This window comes from Xiphophorus couchianus, chromosome 11 (assembly GCF_001444195.1).
Source record: "Xiphophorus couchianus chromosome 11, X_couchianus-1.0, whole genome shotgun sequence".
NCBI classification, from domain to species: domain Eukaryota; kingdom Metazoa; phylum Chordata; class Actinopteri; order Cyprinodontiformes; family Poeciliidae; genus Xiphophorus; species Xiphophorus couchianus.
Genome location: NC_040238.1, coordinates 29,269,275 through 29,285,870, shown reverse-complemented (window position 1 = coordinate 29,285,870; position 16,596 = coordinate 29,269,275). Strand labels below are relative to the sequence as shown.

At 38.6% G+C, this 16,596-nt stretch overlaps 3 protein-coding genes across 12 annotated transcripts in view; 2 read left to right on the top strand and 1 right to left on the bottom strand.

Moving 5' to 3' along the window:
- The window catches only part of fryb (furry homolog b (Drosophila)), a 64,061-nt gene extending 61,563 nt beyond the window's left edge, over positions 1-2,498 (top strand). For all 9 annotated transcript variants that reach the window (XM_028032031.1, XM_028032028.1, XM_028032027.1 and 6 more), the window contains one exon: positions 29-2,498. In XM_028032031.1, the coding sequence (XP_027887832.1) occupies positions 29-287 (259 nt within the window). In that variant the 3' untranslated portion in view covers positions 288-2,498. The remainder of the gene's footprint in view (positions 1-28) is intronic.
- An 869-nt stretch (positions 2,499-3,367) lies between these two features.
- On the bottom strand, positions 3,368-4,930 carry zar1l (zygote arrest 1-like). Its single transcript, XM_028032036.1, has 4 exons — positions 4,222-4,930; positions 4,009-4,101; positions 3,865-3,939; positions 3,368-3,752 (listed from the first exon to the last, which is right to left on the bottom strand). The coding sequence occupies exons 1-4, from the start codon at positions 4,801-4,803 to the stop codon at positions 3,609-3,611; spliced, it is 894 nt and encodes a 297-aa protein (XP_027887837.1). The 5' UTR covers positions 4,804-4,930; the 3' UTR covers positions 3,368-3,608.
- A 1,923-nt stretch (positions 4,931-6,853) lies between these two features.
- The window catches only part of pds5b (PDS5 cohesin associated factor B), a 29,690-nt gene continuing 19,947 nt past the window's right edge, over positions 6,854-16,596 (top strand). Inside the window, exons 1-2 of one of the 2 annotated variants that reach the window (XM_028032033.1) lie at positions 6,854-6,945; positions 16,152-16,279. In XM_028032033.1, coding sequence (XP_027887834.1) covers positions 16,172-16,279 — 108 coding nt within the window. In that variant the 5' untranslated portion in view covers positions 6,854-6,945; positions 16,152-16,171. Of the gene's footprint in view, positions 6,946-16,151; positions 16,280-16,596 lie in introns of those variants that run through there. The other variant, XM_028032035.1, reaches the window with a different exon arrangement.

Sequence of the window (16,596 nt, the reverse complement as noted above, 5' to 3'; positions counted from 1 at the left end):
CCTTGAACCTCTTTGATCTCCTCATCAGGAGGCAGTGGCCCAGCGGCGTGTTTGGCGGCAGCTCAGAGACCGAGGTTCAGACGCTGCTCAACATCTACTTCCGTCATCAGACCCTGGGCCAGACGGGCACCATCGCTCTGGTGGGCTCCCGGCAGGACCTCAGCCTCATCTGCTCCAAGTTGCTGGAGCTCAACGGCGAGATCCGCGACATGATCCGCCGCGCCCAGGGTTACCGGGTCGTCACAACTTACCTCCCCGACTCCAGCGCCTCCGGGACAAGCCTCTGACAGGACCTCAGGGGCCCCCAGCCCCCTTGTTCCCCTCCTTCACCTCCCCCACACATCCAATCATTGAAACCAGCTCCACCTTCACCATTTCAACCTGCTCTAACAGAGGAGGTTCAGCATCCGCACACATGGCCGCTCCCTCCTCCGATATCTCTGCTTCCTCGGCTGCACAGCTTCAGACAGACACCTCACTGCCTGACCCAACAGCAGAATCAGAACCATATGTAGATGGGGATGTACTCCTCCCACTGCTGTCCTCACTGTCATCCACTGCAAACTGTGATGTCTCTTTGCATGATTTCCCCAAACCAGGCCAGCGAGATTATACACTGCCGCGCACAAGACAGCCAAGGAGAATTAATTTCAGTGAGAACACAAGCTTGTACAGCCCTTTCAGAGTGTATTCATCATACATGTCTGCTCTGTCAGACAAAACCACAGCGTCATCATTTCCACCCAACATCCTCCCGACTGTGGCGTCAGAGCCGAACTCCCTCACTCGCTCTGAATCAAATGTTATTTTTCAAGGCTCACATCTTCCCCGTTTTCCACGCTCCCCGTACAAACACCCAGACAGACACGACTCCGCTTCAGCCTACTCCCATGCTCCATCATCATCATCTCTTTCTCCTGCTCCAGCCCTCCCTCCCTGCCCCACAGGCCCCGAGGAGGCCACAGCATGGGGGTGCTGCTGCTCCCTTAGAGAGGGAGTGACGCCCTTATCTCGCTACCTCGGGAAGGTGGGGCAAGCCGCACTGCCCTTGTTGAAAGTCGGGGAGCTCCTGAATACCGAACCGTCGGATGTCCAGACCTGAAATGTCATTTGATCATTTCTAATCAAAACACCAGATCTTTCCATCTGGAGAAGAGACACATATGAAGATTTTCCTCACACATCTTTAATCTTACTGGAAACTACAGATAGCTGCGTGCTGAAAATAAAAGTCCTGATTTTATTTTCAGAGCTCCATATTGTAAAAATTTCAGCCTAGTTTTATTTCTGCTTGAACTGGACCTGTGAAGGCTTCTAGCTTGGACCTGTTACTTGCCTCTCAGAGGAACTTGACTGTCACTGCCTTTTTTAGTAAGGTGATGATCTGGTGAAGGCATCATAAGAAGCAGTGAGGAAAATGGCTGTGACACTCTGTAGCATCACTGGAAAAGTTTCATATTTTGCACCAAATGAGATGTTTATTAGTTCTTTTTTAAATGTTACAATAGAAGATTATGTGACTAAGAGAAAAGGAATAAAGGCTTTCACTTTTCTCTGAGGTGGAAAAGCCAAATGCTGGAGGAGCTGTTTTGAGATCTCCACTGGAAAAAGCTGTGCAATGCATGAGCCCAAATATTCTACTGCACCCCAGAAAAAAGCTCCACCTGGGACTGACTGAAGGACTGATGCAGACGCTTGAAGCTCATTTCCTATTGCTGCTCTGCATCAGCCAATCAGATCTTCCTCCGACTACTGTTGCAAACACTGGTGGACTGTTTAGTGCCGTTCTGTGTGGCATGCACTCCTCTCTGGCTAGCTGTAGCATCATTAGTGAGCGTGCGCATTGTTGTGCTCTGTTATATGTTGTGTTCTTACGCCAGGAGGATGTTGCATGAACATTCAAATATTTTGTCTGTCAGTAACCTGTTAATTATCGTTAGCGTGGCACAGCCATGGTAGCATTGTTTGTGTATGGTTTGTAGTTGCACATAAGAAAAATGCTGACATCCAGCTAATATTGTTGATGTTAAAGCAAAACCCAACTGCTTACCGTCATCAGCCCCCATTTTCCTTTCACTGTACAAATGTCTTGATTCCTATTTATATCCGATCAGCAAGACAGCACTCGTTTGACTTTTATATTGATGTTTGTTCTTTCAGACCCAACTGCCATGCATGCATCTTCAGTGTTCTGTATGGAGTGTTGGAATTATTTATTAACAAAATCATGTTTTATCTGACAGATACATTTGTGTGAGGTACACATGGGAGCTTCAAGCTCAGGTGTTTTGTTTTTTTTTTGTTTTATTTTGTTTTGTTTCCTGTGTGGGAGAACGTGTGTTTGCATGCCATGCAAGAAGTTGCACATTTTTAAAAGCTTTTTAGATGAAGACAGTAGTTGTTTTTTCACCGTGTAAATACTTTTACAGCTTTTGTGAACTTGTTTTGAGTTGGAGCTCTGTACAAATTGGTGTCAAAGTAAAGACATATCAAAACTACTTCTCTGAATTCCAGTCCATCACTGAGACATAGGATAACACATACCCAAGGAGAATTTGGAGAGACCAATTACCGGTCATGTTTTTGGACATTTGGAGGAAGCTGTGGTACCCAGAGAGAACCCGTGCAATGTTTTTATTCAAGTAAATCTAAAACAAACACAAAAAAATTAGAATTTGGTGAAGAATGTTTTTAGAAAAATACCAGATAGCTTAATTCCACAGTAAAATGTTTCTTGTAAAATTGATTACTTACAAACAATGAAAACCAAAAATTCAGTGTGAGCAATTTTGAATATTGTGAAAATTTTATAAACTAATGTTCCACCCTAATCAGTACCAAAGCTGTGCTGTAGCCAACCAGTTACAGAAAAGTGAGGATCATCAGCCTCCACAGGATTGTGAAGCAAATTCCATTTAGAATTGAGGAACTTTACAAGGAGCTGGAGTCCGTGTCTCAAGATTCACAGTATGCCAAGCCACTCCTGAACCAGAGACAAGAAAAGTCTGACCGGGGCCAAGGACAGAACTGTGTCGAAGTAGTCTGAAGTTCTCAGATGATAGAAAATTGCTTTTCATTTGGAAAAGGTTACATTTTTATTTCTCACTTCTTCCCAGATCCAATTCCAAGCACTGGAGTATGGATTACCATTTGTAGAGGATTTGAACCTGCAACACTGACCACAGTAATATACTTTTAATTTAGGTGTCAAGTGGTAACTCACATTTGGAGTTCCATAATTGTGTTGACTTCATGCTAAGTATTGAATTGGGTCAGTTTCTCTGCAGCTCATCCATTTTAAACCCTGAAATGCACAAAACTAATTAAACCGAGCTTCAGTAGAAACCTTTACTCCAGTGTTCTTGTTTCAACCCCCCCCAACCATTCACATTTCTCTGAAGTGCAACTTAGAATTTATTAACTTTGCATTTTACAAAAGCCCATAGTGCCCAGAGTGAACCCTCTATCAATTTGAGAGGTTGTCAGATAAGCCAGCTGGTCAAAGGTTCAGCATGTTGCAGGCAAGTAAGGGGTGGCTTCCAGTGACAGACATGAGCATAACCTCAAACTCTAACCATGCAATGAAATTCAGCCACCATCGAATTAGCTCAGACGATATATTTGAAGCTGTACGTGGCATCACATGACAGCCTCATGCCTTTACAGCGGCAACACAGGTCTTTACGATGAGGCCTCTTCATGTTGATGTGTCTCTGCTTCTTCTCACAGCTGCAGCAAGTCTGAGAGCAGCCCTGCAAAAATATTTAAAGTCATCTGGTTATGTTCTCAACTCTTCAAACAGAAAACCTTTGATGCCAAACCCACATATTGAACACCCAGATTGTCAAAAGGAAGGTGCTGTACCTTACAGATTATAGACTCCACTCTGTAGGGGTTAAACCCCACCTGGCACTTCCGGCAGAGCTGCTTGTAGTACACCTAATGGAAAAATAGCTAAAATTATTAATGAAATCTGGGGTATGCTACAGTTTGTAGCTGATCACTCACCTTACTGGAGCCAGAGATGCACCAAACATAAGCACTCTCCCACCGGATGTTGCACTTTTTACAGTGGAAAAAGCCATATCGCTGTTCCAGGAACTTAAAAAAAAAATAAATGCACAGACTAAATACAAATAAGGATGAGTCTTAAAGCGGATTTTAGAAGGTCCCATTGAAGCATTTCGGATCTTTTAATCCAATAAGTTGTGCAAAACCCACCTGGAAGTTTGGGCTCTTGGAGGATCGAGGACTTTCAGTCTTGAAGCCGTTTTCTAAGTTCTCGCCACTGTGATCCGTGTCAGCATCAGACTTGGCTTGGTCAGAAGCTTCCAGTGGGTCCTGTCCAGCGCCATCGCTGAGACTCTTCAGGAACACCCTGCGGTCAAACACCGGCGAGTAGATGGACACAGGTCTGAGGAAGCGCAGGCTGCTCATAGGCGGCGTGCCTAACAACGCCTTCCCCTCCGCTTTGGTCACATCGAGGCTCTCGTCATGCGTCTTGCGGCTGTTGCAGGAGGTGGGATGTTCGACGTAGAGCAGCGTTTTTGGACCTAGAGAACACTGAACCGCCTTGTCCACCTTCGCGTTCACCTGCACGCCGCACTCTTTGGTGTTCACCTTCCCGCATGGCGGTAGAGGTAAACTGGGGTTGACTTGGGACAAGATGGTCTTGCAGATCTCCAGGTAGTTAAGGCCCTGAGGAATGAGAAAACGGCCTTCTCCCTTCCCCCAGCTGCCCCCCTGAGCTGGGGGAGCGCCATAGTCGCTGAAGGGGAGGAACGTGGACAGGAACCCCTCCATCCTGGAGCCGTAAGACAGGTATAAGAGGCTCTTTGTGGGATTTATACAGATCCGGTCTGAAAGGCACTGATTGCTTAATTAAAGCCTGGGTGTGCGGGTTTAAGCTGAATTAAGGAGAACGATCCAAAACTCTTCAGAACCAGGCAAATTATGAGCCTATATTTTTTTTATCTGAAGCCAATGAAAAATTAGTAAAACTTTAAAACTGGTTTTATACTAATTTAAAGTACAAGCAAATTACTAATATAAACTCAAAGTTGGTGTAGCTGAGTTAATTTTATTTATTTATTATTTTATGAACCTTCTCAAAACATTTTTATTTCTATTTTGTCAAATTAACATGTCTGCTGACATGGCTATTTCTGTTTTGACTGCTTTTATTTTTGGTTCCTAATGTAAATATTGTTTTTGGGGGAACGTTATTAGTGTTGCACAAAGCAATGTTCAGTGACGTAGCTGCAGCAGCCAGGCAGAAGCTGCCTAACGGAGCTGCTGGACTGTGACGGTGATCGCGTGTATCATACCTGGTGCTGAGTGTGTCCCACTGTTTTATAGGAATAAAAAAACCAACGCAGAGTACTATTCCTGTGTGATCCTTTCCACATCTGTTACATTGGCAATAGTAATCTTTATAGTGAACAAGTTAGTGATAGTTTAGAATTAGAAAGAACTTTATTGCCCGGTGCCGTAGGCTTAAAGACAGTTACAGTTCTGCAGACTGACTGCAGAACTGTGGAGAAGGAACTGCTCTAGTGGGGTCAGGTCGTTGTTCTGATGGACACCGGAACTATAGTGGCAGAGGGGTGGAAACAAATGTGTCCAGACTGAGAGGAGGTTGGCTGAAATCCTGTCTGCTTTTCTCTGGGTCGTGTAGAGATGGAATATTGTAGCCAATTACCTTCTCAGCAGAGTGTATGATGCACATATGGATGCAATGATGGATTTGAAGATGAAAGTTTGGAAGTTTAGCATCATTTTAACTGGGATATAAACTTTTTATAGGTGTCATATGAAATACAACCCTTGCAGACCCTTGTTGGTGAGTATTTAGCTCCAGTTATTGGGCTCTTCTGGCTCTCCTCCATTTGTAAGCGTCTACAGTAGAGCTCAAATCACATATATATGGTATTAGGGTGCCCCCTATAGGTCACCTTTCTTTGTGTGCATCGGCACACAAAGAAATTTGTAAATACGCCTCTTTTAACGTCCCGGAAGCCAGCGAATGTTTCTGTAGAAACACTTAAAATATACGTTTGTTGGCAAAATTTATGCAAACAGATAGTAGCTTTATGTGGTTCAAACATACAAATGTTAGCTTAATTAAATATGGAAAATATGAATAGTTTAATGGCTTGTCTGTGGCACAAAAATAAGTCTTTTAAGACGACATGAACAGTGGAGTTCCTTTGTTAGAAAGCCCTCAAAGTGATAGGAATACTTTGGTAAAGATGGAGAGTACTTTATAGGCTATTTTGCAGAATAAAGTTAGCATTCCAATGATATTGTTATGATTATTTGAGGGTAATAAAAATATGTGTTGTTTTTATTTATTAATTATTGCTTTTTTATGAGTTTATAATACTAACATAAAAATTGATTTTGTAACACTATTGGGCTTCTAGGTTTAAGATTCAAAAATTCAAATGAACTTGCAAAAATATTCATATGAATATAAACAAAATAAAAATTATATTATTTTTTTCCTAAACTGGGCTACCACATAAAACTATAATATTGTTTATTCTGCTCAAGTTTTTTGTATTTTAAAACTGGCTATCCAGTAGTTTGAAGCGCTTTCGGGTCCTCTGAACTTGATAAAGTGTTATACAAGTACAGGCCATTTATTTTTTACTTTTTTTTTTCAAAACATACGTGTTTATATGTAGCCACTACTGTATAGAATACCAAGTAAAAATGTATCTGTATGACTTATATCAACATTTGAATCGAGATTAACAGATTCGCGCGTCATTTGAACGTCTCAGTAAAACTACTAGGACTCGCCTTTAGGTGGCGCTACACGTTCATCAATAGTTTGTACCCATGGGCACTGAATCTAATGCATATTGGCGCCATTTTGGAGCTAGGAGGGGGAAGAGAGCTGCAGAGGAGGACACGATTTATTACAATTCACGCTTACAGGTAAGAAATGCACAAATAGAGAAATTCGGTAAATCGTGGAATAGTTATATGTTTATTCGCGCATCTGAAAAAATATATGAGCGAGTACACAGCGGTGGGGTGGTCTGATTTCCATGCGGCGAAAGGAGGAGTGCAGCCCGCCTTCCTCGCCTGTGTTCTCGGTAGCCTTGTCTCGATTCTCCGTGTTGCTTTGACTTGGTCCTGCGCCGTAAAATGGTTAGCCGGATAATATTAGCCTATTGGGTTAGCTTACTGTCACCACAGTGAAAACATGATGTACCGTCTTAGTTGTACGCTTAACATTGGGACAGTTCTAGCCACGTAACGGTAGTTAGCCGGGGTGTTTTGTTACTGTCTATCCGCCCTCTGTCACTGAGATTGCTGCTGCTAGTGTTAGCTCTACCATGCTAGTTGACGGTGTGCAGACTGACAAGCTAACAGCAGCTAATTGTGTTAGCCACATTATAGCAACTGAGCAGTCTGCATATATACTGCTGTGATGCAATGGCAATAACTTCTTTGCTTAAAAGCGTTGTCCGTTTCTCTATAAACCGACTGAAAATGATAGTACCATATGCTGTTTGTATTTAGATATAATGCCTTTGTTGTGGGAGGATTTTCTTTCTTTTTTATCGCTCATAATAGCTGCTTTATTTTGCGGTAGTACGGATGGGCAATAATAACGTTAGCGCATAAAAGAACTATTTATGTTGGAGTTTGCATGATCGAAAGTTGGCACCGTTGGGCACTAAAAGTACTGTAGTCCAGGATGACGGGAGAAAGCTGGGCTTTTACCAAACCTGGTCATTGCATCGTGGTTTAATTGGTCAAACTCCAAAGTTAGCTGAGGAGGAGTATCTTTTATAACCGCAGCCTGTCACAGTAGTTACAGCACTCATTTTAAACGATGAAAATTAAGTTTCAGTCTAATATCAATTGCTGTAATAAAACTTTGAAAATGCTGCAGTACTAATAAAACTTATTGTCTAAAACTAAATTAAGGAATAACACAAATATAATAATAAAAGAATTACTGTAAATATGTTTGTGAAAATAAACTATGCACAAAATACTTACAAAAAATACGCAGAAAAAAGAAAAAGTACACATTTTAAATAAAATTGTATTTCAAAATTTTCAGTCTTTTTGAAAATACTATTTTCATAAAATAGTATTTTATACTATTTTCTGTTATCATTCTCCTATGACAATACTAAAATAAATTATTCTGTTAAAATAAAGGAAATTGAAAATGTGCATGCTTAAAAATGTACTGTGCTTGATTGTAAAATAAACTTTATAAATAGAAAAGAAAATATAGTATAATATAGTAATATATAATATAGTATATAATAGTTGTCAAGAAAATCCGAGCTCATCCCACTTCCCCATGCTGGAGATTTTAGTTTAACAGTAATAATAAATAAAGTTATCTTTAAAATGAATCACTCAAGTGACATCAAGGCCCAGCAGTAGACTTAAGTGTCAATAAAGTTAGTTTAACAGTAATAATAAATAAAGTTATCTTTAAAATGAATCACTCAAGTGACATCAAGGCCCAACAGTAGACTTAAGTCTACTGTTAGAAGGAGAGCTGGTAGCACATCTCCCCTCTCAGAAGAGGAAGTACGAGAGTGAGAGAGTAGAGACAGAAAGGAGGGGGGGGGGTGTTGCGCAACAACATAGTGAATGTAACTGTTATTGCACTTGCAAAAGCAACACACAAGAGAAATACATAAATAATTACATAAAATGTGTATTTAAAATAGCATGTCATGATCACATTTTACCAGCATATCCAGCAACCCTGCATGGATGAATTATCAAAAATATTTACCTTTCCAGAAACTGGTTTCAGAGAAGCAGTAGGAGTCAAATAAATCACCATGATAAAAAGGAGACTTCAGTAATCCAGACTTTGCATGCTGATCATTTGACAGCCACCTTCAGCGGCTGCTTTGTTTGTTTTTGCAGCTGTCATCTTGAGATTTATTTTCAAAGATTATAGTCAGAGGTTGTCAGAAGTGTTTGGAAATTTGGATTATATGATCGCGATGTTTTCATATTAATTGTCAAGAATAAGCAGATACAGCAGTCAGGGTTTTACTGCTTTATTCCAGGCCCATTTTATTTGACATGTAAAAAATTGTGTGAACTTTGTTTCAATTGAGTAATGAAATGTAACTTTCCAAACTGCCAAATTGCTCTCCTAATTTCAGTGTAAGTTTGTTCTTATAACTGCATATACTTTTCTGTTCATTTCCAACATTGCAGTGATGTGGTTGAATATTGTGATCATATCAATTCTGGTTAACTCACATTTTTCTTTCACTTCTCTTTTTTCCTGTTCCTCCCATCCCCCATCCTGTTGTCATAAAAGACAGAGTCCATCAAAGCAGCAATGAGTGTTTTTTGCCAAATAGTTTTAATTGGATGGATCTGAAATGAGAGAGTCGACCAAATGTTGCACCAAAGCAGTCATTTGCAAGGGGCAGTATTAGACACATTGAAAATAACAATTATGATTCAGTATGCTGTATTGCTCATAGCACATTGTTTTCCCCATGAAATGCTTCCAGTAGAGATCCCAGTCAGGCTGTACTGGTCAATACAGATTTCTGTCATTCTTTAATGTATGACATGCTTTGTTTACAAACTGAATGTTAGCTTAAAAAAATCTGTCACAGACATTGACTATAGAAAGGCATGTTCATTCATAGAAGCAGCTTTGAAATCTGCAGTAAATTAAAGAAAAACCATATTATTCTCCATTCATGCATCAAAGCACAACTCTTCAAAAAATTTAACAGGAGCCAAAGAACGCACTGTTTGTTGATATTTTAAGAGACCGAACAAAGTTTATTAAAGTTACTTTTGGGAATTTTACTTTCTTGTTACAGGTTAGAGATGATCAAGGGAATGTTGGCTAATTAGCGCTCCTCTAAAACCTGGGAAATGCAGGATGACAAATATTAATAATTGTTGTTTTAACTCAGGAAAGTCAGGGTGTTTGATCTACCACAAGCTGATTTTACAGTTTGGTTCTCACTTAGTTCTCTCTTTTTTAATCTATCCAAACATATAGCTGATAATTTATTTCCACTTATCTCTAAAAGCTGCTGATGCAGTTGAGTATTCATGATGGTTAAGTAGCCCTAGCTACAGCTGTGACTGGTTTGTTTTGAATGTTCTGCAGGCAGACACCCACAACACATGGATTTATTGTAAACAAAGCATTTCTTCCAACATTCAGCTCCCTTCACTTATTGTAGGAGCTTTAGTGCAAGTTATTTTTTGATCTACAAAACCTCGGTTGTTTTTGTTTGACTGATTTTTGCAGAAAATTATACCCCAATTTCTTTAGTTTGAAACTACAAATGCTCTTTGACAAAGTTTACCCATTCCACTGGTTTGTTTCCACATACAGGTCACTGAGGTCACCTTTGCAGCCAGCTGGTGTCCAGGTTTCACTCTTGTTGCTGGCTTTCTCCCGTTTTCCATTGCCCACCCACAGGGTTAAAACCAATCTGTCTCTGTCAAGATTCAAATTTGGAAACGAGTTACCTTTGAGTCCTTAAAGTGGAGCTGGTGTTAAAATGAGCAGAACTGGCAGAGCAGAAGAGTAGTAGAGTACAAAGCTCTCTGTTGGGAGCTAAATATGTTTAACTGTGATAAACCAGTAATGAGCCTAAAGTAGCCCAAGCTGAGGTTGTTTGGAGAGGGGTATAGCCAGTCCCTTTGCGGTTATTTACTGCTGCGTTTGTGAAATGTTCCCTCATGGATGGTAGCCGCACATTCACATCAGGTTGAGAAATAATCTGCTGTGATTGGCTGCCAGGACACTCGGTGTGTGTCTGTGTGGTGCAGCAGCGATGGAGGGATGGACTCAGATTTGGCAGCATCTGTGGGGTGGAAAAGAAGGTCACAATCCAGCAATTTGGCCGCCTGCCAATTTCCAATGGTGTGTTTGCGTGTGTGTTGGTCTCTGCGTGTGTGTGTGTTTGCTGAAGCTTGACGGCAGCTACTGAGAATTCTCAGAACTTGTGGTTCATAAATGTGTATTACATCTTCCTGACCCAAACAGTTTTACTGTAATGGAGCACGATTTTCAGTGTAAAAAAACATAACATTACTAAACAAACTAGATTGCTTTCTGCAGTTGGCTGACAAGATAAACAACTTGGTGTTCTGACTTGAGTTGTGAAAAACATCAGAACTTAAATCTGTTGCTAGAGAGACTTTTGCCTTCAGTAAAAACAGCACATCAATCATTTGTCCCTCTGTACCAGGCTCCATGCAGAACCAGTCTTGTTACCTTTGGTGTCTCACCAGGAAAAAAGTATTAACATGTTTAAACATCACATAAAACACCACAGTGCTGTATTAGACGGCTGTACAACTGAAATGGGGTCAAACATTTTAAAACAACAACAATGTTAAATTACTTGGCAATAAAAGAGGTTTAGTGATTAATATATTTTGCCACAGTTGGAAAACTTGGGTTTACTATTTTGTTTATTCCTTATGTTTGCCAGTGGGTAATATCAGGCCTTTATAAAAACGCCAAACAAAGCATAGCAGCAAACCTGCAGCCTGGACTTCAAAGCACCATGAGTGGCCTAGGTTTGGGTATGAGGGCGCACACTGGATCAGACACTTCAAAGGATCACTGTCTTCATACGCCATCAAACTGATTCATCACATCATCAAAATGATTAAATTGATTGTACTACAATACATTTACTATATCTAATCCTGGGCAATAGAAGAATTTCGGTATTTTATCGAGAAAAGCCTTCAGAATTATTATTATTATTATGCTTATTTTTAAGCACTTTTGAATGATGGAAAAACAATAGTGTTGAATGTTTTCCATTATTTTTTGGGTTTACTCAAGCATATTTTCTCTTTTGGGATTTGTGAATCAATATATTGCTAGTTAAAGTGGCATTATTAATATGTAAGGTCCTGCAAATTTTAATATCACTGCTTAGGTTAATTTTCTGAAATTAATTTAATTGGTTATTCTTTAAGTTTGTATTGGCATTAGGGTTGCACAGAGTAAAATACTGAGTTGAATTGTTGATTAACCAGATTATAAACCTGATGCAACAGACAAGACATCCAGTAATTGTGGAAAGGGTCTGAAGATATTGTAGGAGTTGGTTAAGAAAAAATACTACATGAAGATTTGAGGAAATAGATCCTCAAACATGGATTAAATAATGAGGACTTCTTCAGGTACTTGAAATTGAGGCACTATACTGAGGAACTACTAAAAATTTATTTAGATGAGTTGGAATATGGAACAATTAGGAATAATCAAACAAATTTGATTCATTTGTTTTAGCAAATCAATCAAATGTAGGGGGGAAATTAATTTCTGAATTGTACGCAGAATAGAAAAACTAGCTAGCTTCATTAAAGAAGCTAGCTGGAGGCTTCAGAGGAGAACTGGGAGGAAATATGTGGGCAACAGCGGAAAAGATCATGTTCCCTCTTATTGAAAGCTTTTGGCTGGAAGAATGTTTTAAGATATTTTATTACACCAGTGCAAAAAATACCAATATGCAAGATGTTGCAGAAAATGGGGAGGAGACAGAGCTAGCCACTTCCATGTGTTTTTGATTTGTTCCTACATGGAACCATATTGGCAGGGTTTAAATAATTGTATTTATAAAGTTTTGAGGGTGAGTATTTCATTCACATTTGACTTTCATGGAAAGAGGGATGGAAAGGTTAACAAGATCAGCTGATAAATATATGTAGTGAATAGCTAAAGAACTATCACTAGGAAATGACTTAAGGCAGAGGCTCCTAAAAGGGAAGATTGACTTGATGTAATGCATATTTAAATGATGGAAAGGTTGACTTTTTCCATCAGATTAGAATGTGGCACGTTAAAGAATTATTGGGAAAATTGGCTGTATTTTATATTACCGAGATCAGATTTTCTTCACTTAGATTGGGGTTTTAGGGGTAAACCTTGTTTTGATGTTCTCGGGAATATAAAGGATGGAAAAAGTAGATTTATTCTACGCATGTACATAATGTGTGCGCAGCTTCTCTTGGTTAGTTTTTGTAGGACATTTATGTGAAAATGTGTAAAGTTTGAATGTACACTTGTATTCAAAATATAAATTCAATAAATTTTGCAAGTAAAAAAAAAAAAATTAGGGTCGCACAGTACATGGCGAATACATCGTCATCACAATATCAGTGTGTGAATAGTCATAACACCATAGACTGTTTGGAGTGCAACAATTGTTGGCTAATATATTCCAAGTGTTGTGAACTCGTAATTTACATGTTAATGTGATGTATGCTAATTTAGCCAGGTGGACAGAGTCTCATGGCAGCAGATTCTCACACCAGACACCAACAACATTACCCAAATGCCAAATGTTACACGTGTTACATGAAAGAACAAATGACAAAAATAGGCACATATGACTTTGTTGTCATCAGAATATTTATTAATGTTGTGCATTAGTAAATATACAATCTAACAATAGGAAGCATCTCAAGGTTACAGGACATTTTTCCCTCCACTCAACTTTCCAATAATGTCTTTACATGCAGCACTCTTTGAACAGTCTAGCTTGTTTCATAGTACAGACCTCAGCCTTGTTTTTAAGCGGCATACTGAATCTTTACTGCGGACTATTTTAGTGATGAATCATTTCTCAAGTTTTTGATCTGCCTACTTCCAGGTGAGCACTGGTACAACTGATAACCATACACTAGTGAGACTGGCAGTCTCAGGCCCCCTGCAGTTTAGTCTGCTGTTGCATATTGGAGTTGCTTGAGATTTTTGTTTAAATTACAGAAAAAAGTTGGATAAATCTGTAGTCAGGAAAACGTTAAGTTTAATATAGCTAATACAGCATGATAAAATAACTTATCTATGCTAATAAACATACATCTCATAAGATTCTAAAAACTTGAGGAATAATAAATCGCAACATTTTGTCAAATAATTTTTCTTCTTCCAAAGTGTCAGTCTTCTGGTTCTGTCCAGGTCCGCTCTACTTGTAAAGTTTGGCTTTACAAGAACAAGTCATACATCTTATAAATCTTTCTCCTCTTAGAACAGAGGAGTTTATCTCTTCAAAATGTTTGGTCACAGCCAGTTCTTATGCTTTGTACTTAGTGAAATTTAATAGGACTGGAGATATTTTCCCAAATAAGGTGCCAGAATTTGCAATTTAATTGTCGGATTCGTAGGCAGTCCTGCAAAAACCTGGAAAGATCTGGTGTTGATTTAATAATTTTCCAAGTCTGGATGGAAAGATAAAAATTGAAAAGGAAGCAGAAACCCATTTTGTTCTTCAAATTTTGTAGGCCCCTCTCCCCCTCCATATTTAACTTTTACCATTTTTGTTTTTCTGAATTCCACTTTTTTCTGTTCTAATTATATTTATTAACCAAAAGTGTGCAATTAAGGAGTGAATGAAACTGATTCAACAAACCAATAGCCAAAGAGATCCGTAATTATTATTATTTAAGTTTCACAAACATAAAGTCCCTGTGGTTCATCAGGACATTGAATGTTTTACAAGTTATTTAAAAAATATTTTGCTGTCATCTAAAAAAAAAAAACAAACAAAAAAACTAAAACATTACCTGCAAACAATCTGGGTTTTTTTCTTGTTTGTTTTAAAAATGCTTTGCAGTTGAACATAACACCAAAATATGTCTCCTAAAGAAACCTACAAACAGCAACCCATATATAGTCTTAATAATCAGGGCCGTAGTTAATTTTTATTTCTTCCATCTGTCACAGACATCACCATTAAAGTACATGGCTGTCAGTTCTTTTATGTTTCGCTTTCCTATTCCGACATCAGCCAAAAGACTCCAGAAACTTATGCATAAGTTTTTCTGCTGGCTGGGATTAGCAAATTCTGAGATTCTGCATTTCGTTTCAAATTGTTTGTGGAATTAGTGGAAAAAATAAACATCTTATTATTATTGTTATTTATTTACACTTTTTTTTTACGTCTTTTATTTGCTACGTTTCAGTTTAAGATTTGATCCAACTCATTGATTAATTTGGTTTTTAAATGAAAGATTTATGAAAAACAAAAAGGTTCAGTTTTGTTCCTTTTCTGAGCCACTGCCCTTCAAAATAATGTTAGAAATTATTTATTAATTAGTTATAAATAATTAATATTTAATATTATTTCTACATTTTTGATTAAAATGTAGAAATATTTAGGTAACTGATAGCTTTTATGTCATTATACCCCTGATTAACTGACTTTGAAGATTGCTCAATCGATAGCTGTGGTCAGGTTTGTTTTCAGCTGTTATTTTTAGGTCAGAAATGTAAAAGTGGGGCTTAGTTAAATAGCTATGCACATACAAACTGATTCGTAAGCAAAATCTTTGAGACAGACTATAAAGATTATTACTATTACTGAATATTGGATCAACATAATTATAAATTATACTTTTATCGTTAGTGATCCTATTGACATACACAGAAATATAAACTTTAATTATTTGCAGTAAAAACAAAAAGAAATTTCAGATGGTTTATAATGATTGTTTATAAGCATTAAACTTGCGACCCCGTACAATAAAATTATAGTTACTCATGTGGCCCTTTGGGAGAATTTATTGCCCGTCCATGGTCTTTTTAATGTCTTCAGATGTGGAGGATAATCGAATAAAATGCTATAAAAACAGCACAAGTCAATCTGTCTTATTAGAGCAAAATATAAATGAAAGAGGAAATTGACAAATAAATTGAGACAATTGCTATGTAATGTAATAAACCCAGAAAAACATGTCTTATCGACTTATCCATAAGCAGGACACTAAATTTCCAGTCGGATCTTTTTCCTTTCTTATGAAAATCTACAAACATTTCTATTCCCAGAGACTGGTGGTGATATGTGGAGTACAATGTTATCAGTGTTGAGTGAAAAGCCAGCATTGCTCTCTAAATGCAGCCGTTCCATCCTTGACTTTGAAAGCCTGTAGAAAAGCCATTACTATGCTATGAATACCTTGTTGAATATTTCAGTGGTTGCTTTGCTGCAGATTTCTTGGAAAGCTTTAAAGAGTTCAAAGGATATTCTTGGTTTCCATGCTAACGTTATTCTCAAGGCTTTTCTTTCCTCATCCAATGGTTTCTGTCACACCTGCTGCAGCGCTCTTCTCTGGTTTAATACAATCCCTTCCCTCTCTATCTCCAGGCAGTGAAGAGCTAAAGAGGATGGCTCACTCTAAAGCTCGAGCCACAGATGGGAAGGTGACCTACCCTCCGGGGGTCAAGGAGATTTCTGACAAAATCTCCAAAGAGGAAATGGTCCGCAGGCTCAAGGTCGGTGTTTCTCCCTGCTGTGTTTTGCTTATGGCCTCCCTGCACGAAAGAATGCTCTTCTTTAAGATGGAGAAACCATTATTGTCTCGGCCTTCTAGGTTTCAAAATCAAAAATTTCCAAGAAAGGCCGTGGGTGGCAACAAGTGGTTTGGTTCTTGCACCCACTTCCGACTTGATTGTTTGAAAAAACAACAACAAAAAAACAAACCTTATTTCTTGCAGAAATATAGACAAAACAATAACCAAAATTTTCTCACAGCTTACCTGAAAATGAAAGTTAACTTAATTGGAAATTTCAAGTTCAAAAAGTGATCAAA